The following is a 3,361-nucleotide window of genomic DNA, read 5'->3' as shown; positions in this document are numbered from 1 at the left end:
TTTGCTCGGACCGGCGGCGATTTTTGCTGCAGCTGGCAGAGTTATTTGCTGGGACGGTGGTGGTTGCTCGTTTTTGTGCGGGGCCGGCGAGGCTGCACCAGAGACGGCGAGGTGAGCTACAATGGCGAGTATTGCAACTGACAACGGCGAGGGCCACGAACGACATGGGCGTGATGCGTAGATCATGAAGGATGGCGAGACAGTTAGCGTGGACGACGCTGTCGGCGAGGGCTGCGAAGGCGCCGGTGATGCATCGATGGCCATGGCGAAACCCGGCCCGGCCCGAGTTATGGCCAGGTATAATCCTGGCCCAATTGGTTTGGGCCACATCAGCACGTAGAACTAACTACGTACTCCCTCCTTTCCGGTTTATAGGCCTTATCTCAAAATTTTGGTGTTCCATTTATAAGGCTCAATTTGGTTGTTTCTCATCACATGTTCAGATTATAAGGTGCATTAAATCATTGCATGCAAGTATTAAGAGAAAATTGACCAATGCATGTACTTTATGCATGCATGCATTGCAATTAATGCATTGATAAACATAATTTTTTGAGAAAAACAAGAGCATTAATTAGATGCTTTTGCAAACTACAAAAAATATTCCACCACTCACCATCTACCTTTGAGATTTTTGAATTAAGCCATGTAAACCGGAAATGAGGGAGTATGACTTGGAGGTACTCCCTTCGTTCGGAATTATTTGTCGTAGAAATGAATGTATTTAGACGTATTTTAGTTCTAGATACATCCATTTCCGAGACAAGTAATTCCGAACGGAGGAAGTAGGTCGCATTGCTCGGAATTATATTTCTTGTTGTCCATTTTTCCCCAAACACGCGGACGAAGGAATCACCCCTAAACCCTCCTCCCCCCGCCGCCGAAGCCGACATGGCCGTCCACCACCTCCTCCGCCGCGGGATCTCTGGTGGGTCTCCCCTCCACCCTCTGCGGGGCCTCCTCCTCGTATCGCAGGTATACGCACAGCTCCCGCCCTCGTCCATTACTCAGCGCCGACGCGTCGGTTCCTGATTTCGTGGTGGCCCCTTGTCTGACTTCCCTCCTCGAAGGAGCTCGGGCGGCGTCAGGCTAGCTCGGCGGCGGCCGGGGACGCGGTGGCTGAGCTGAGGGGCGCGCGGGAGGACGTCAAGCAGCTGCTGAAGGAGAAGTCCTGCCATCCCATCCTGGTATCGTATACACGACCTTGGATACCGTGTTTTCGAGTTCCAACAGAGGAATGCCCGTGTTGGGCTTTAGATTATCTCCTGCACAGCCAATAAATTCTGAATTTAACAATACTTGATCCTTATGTAGTCTAGGGACTGACACTGCTTTATTATGTTGTGACGAGTGCTGTAAGTGCACCTGTCTGCAACCTGTCACACACGCAAGTTTTAAAATTTGCACACTGCACAGTTCCTGGTGTTGCATCTGCTTGGCCCAACATTAGCTGATGCAGCCTACAAATGCCTCTTTGTGACTTGTCTGCTGAACCGCTTCTGGTTTCAGGTTCGCTTGGGTTGGCATGACGCTGGTACTTATGATAAGAACATTAGTGAGTGGCCCAAGTGTGGTGGAGCTAATGGTAGCTTGAGGTTTGAAATTGAGTTAAAGCATGCGGCTAATGCTGGTAGCGCTTCTCCTCCACAGGTTCTCTTTTGTTTCATACAACTAGGGCTGTTTTTTAAAACTAGTTCTACTGCAGGTCTTGTGAATGCTTTGAAACTTATTCAAGCCATCAAGGACAAATATGCATGTGTTACTTATGCGGATCTGTTTCAGCTTGCCAGTGCTACAGCCGTTGAGGTACTTTGTGGCAATTCAACCTATCAATGATGATCATTCCAAAAAAGTACTCCCTCCGTTTTTATTTACTCCGCATATTAGCTTTGGTCAAAGTCAAGCTTTATAAACTTTGACAAAGTTTGTAGACAAAAATATTAACATATACAATAACAAATCAACACCATTAGATTCATTGTTGAATATACTTCCACACCATATAGATTTGTTATGGTAAGTATTTGTATTCTTTTCTATAAACTTGGTCAAACTTTAGAAAGTTTGACTTCAGTCAACACTAATATGCAGAGTAAATAAAAACGGAGGGAGTACTCTTAGATTAGCAATGATGTGACTGATTTGATTTTGTCATTTTTCAGGAAGCCGGTGGCCCCAAAATCCCCATGATCTATGGAAGGGTTGATGTTTCTGCCCCTGAACAGTGCCCACCAGAGGGGAGACTCCCTGGTTAGTAATTAGTATCCATGGCCCAGCTTACTGTGTATGTCGATTTAGCTTATTTCTGATCTTACCGTCTTTGTCTAGAGCTCGAATATTATACTGCACCTTTAGTTTTGCATGATATAGATCTTTGCAGCATGTAGCAACAATTTCTCAGTGATGGGAGCAATAAACGATTATCTGGTAAACTTGAATGGTTATCTGTTGATTGCTGCAGATATTTCAGTTTACTGATCAAATCATCAAAACTTTAACAAACCAAATGAAGCTCTTACGTGTGTTTGCACGTGCTACTTGTCTATTCTAGGTTCTTAATATATTAGTATTATAACTGAACTTTGATGAGAGTGGTAGAGTATACAGTCGAACTTCATAATTCTTGCGAAGGGGGGTATATTTAACTAAAACATGCACGTATTGAAAATCAACTCAGTTTTTGATTCTATTTATTTACCTGTTTGACATAAACTTATGAGCTACCACCTGCAAAGGACAGAACTGTCTCATGGACGTAATCTGCTTCACGCAAACATGCCTCCTGAGGATGTCACATGTATTTGAATGCTTGGTTATCTGCTCTGTTTAACTAAAACATGCATTCATTAAAACATGAACTGAACACTTGATTTTGTTTCTCCACACTGTTGAATATTGATTTATGGGCTACCACATGCAATGCGACGGAGTTAGCTCTGGCCATCAGGCCGACATGCTTCCTTAGGATATCACCTGTATTTAAATGTATATTTATTTTATCTGCAAAATGTACTTTGATGCACCATATTAATTTCAGTAATAGCATCTCCAGCCGGGCTGGGCTAATTTGACCCCCTATTTTTGCACGGACATGTCCGGACAGTGTCTGCTCCACGCCCTTAATTTGTGTGTGCTCGCAGCCGTGTCCACTTAAATTGTCCAGACACATGAATATGATTGGTGGGGGTGGGCCGGATCCGACGTGGAGGGCTACCCGGACACCGTCCCCACATATCAGCTGGGTTTGAGGGTGCCGGACAGCCTGGACATATAGGGACGATTTGGGGGTCTCTCTGTCTCTCTCCCTCCCTCCCTCTCTGGGCTGTCCGCCTGGGCAAATGAGGACAAAGTGTGTGTGTGG

At 45.2% G+C, this 3,361-nt stretch overlaps 1 protein-coding gene across 1 annotated transcript in view; it reads left to right on the top strand.

Annotated features, from left to right (window-relative positions):
* The first annotated feature begins 625 nt into the window (after positions 1 to 625).
* Positions 626 to 3,361, top strand: part of LOC119308144 (probable L-ascorbate peroxidase 6, chloroplastic/mitochondrial) — a 10,153-nt gene continuing 7,417 nt past the window's right edge. Inside the window, exons 1-5 of the mRNA XM_037584264.1 lie at positions 626 to 975; positions 1,071 to 1,187; positions 1,510 to 1,630; positions 1,706 to 1,806; positions 2,163 to 2,250. Of these exons, the coding sequence (XP_037440161.1) occupies positions 892 to 975; positions 1,071 to 1,187; positions 1,510 to 1,630; positions 1,706 to 1,806; positions 2,163 to 2,250 (511 nt within the window). The 5' untranslated portion in view covers positions 626 to 891. The remainder of the gene's footprint in view (positions 976 to 1,070; positions 1,188 to 1,509; positions 1,631 to 1,705; positions 1,807 to 2,162; positions 2,251 to 3,361) is intronic.

The sequence above is a fragment of the Triticum dicoccoides genome, chromosome 5B (assembly GCF_002162155.2).
Source record: "Triticum dicoccoides isolate Atlit2015 ecotype Zavitan chromosome 5B, WEW_v2.0, whole genome shotgun sequence".
Lineage (NCBI taxonomy): Eukaryota > Viridiplantae > Streptophyta > Magnoliopsida > Poales > Poaceae > Triticum > Triticum dicoccoides.
The sequence above is the reverse complement of the archived record's forward strand: the minus strand, read 5'-3'. Positions and strand labels throughout refer to the sequence as shown.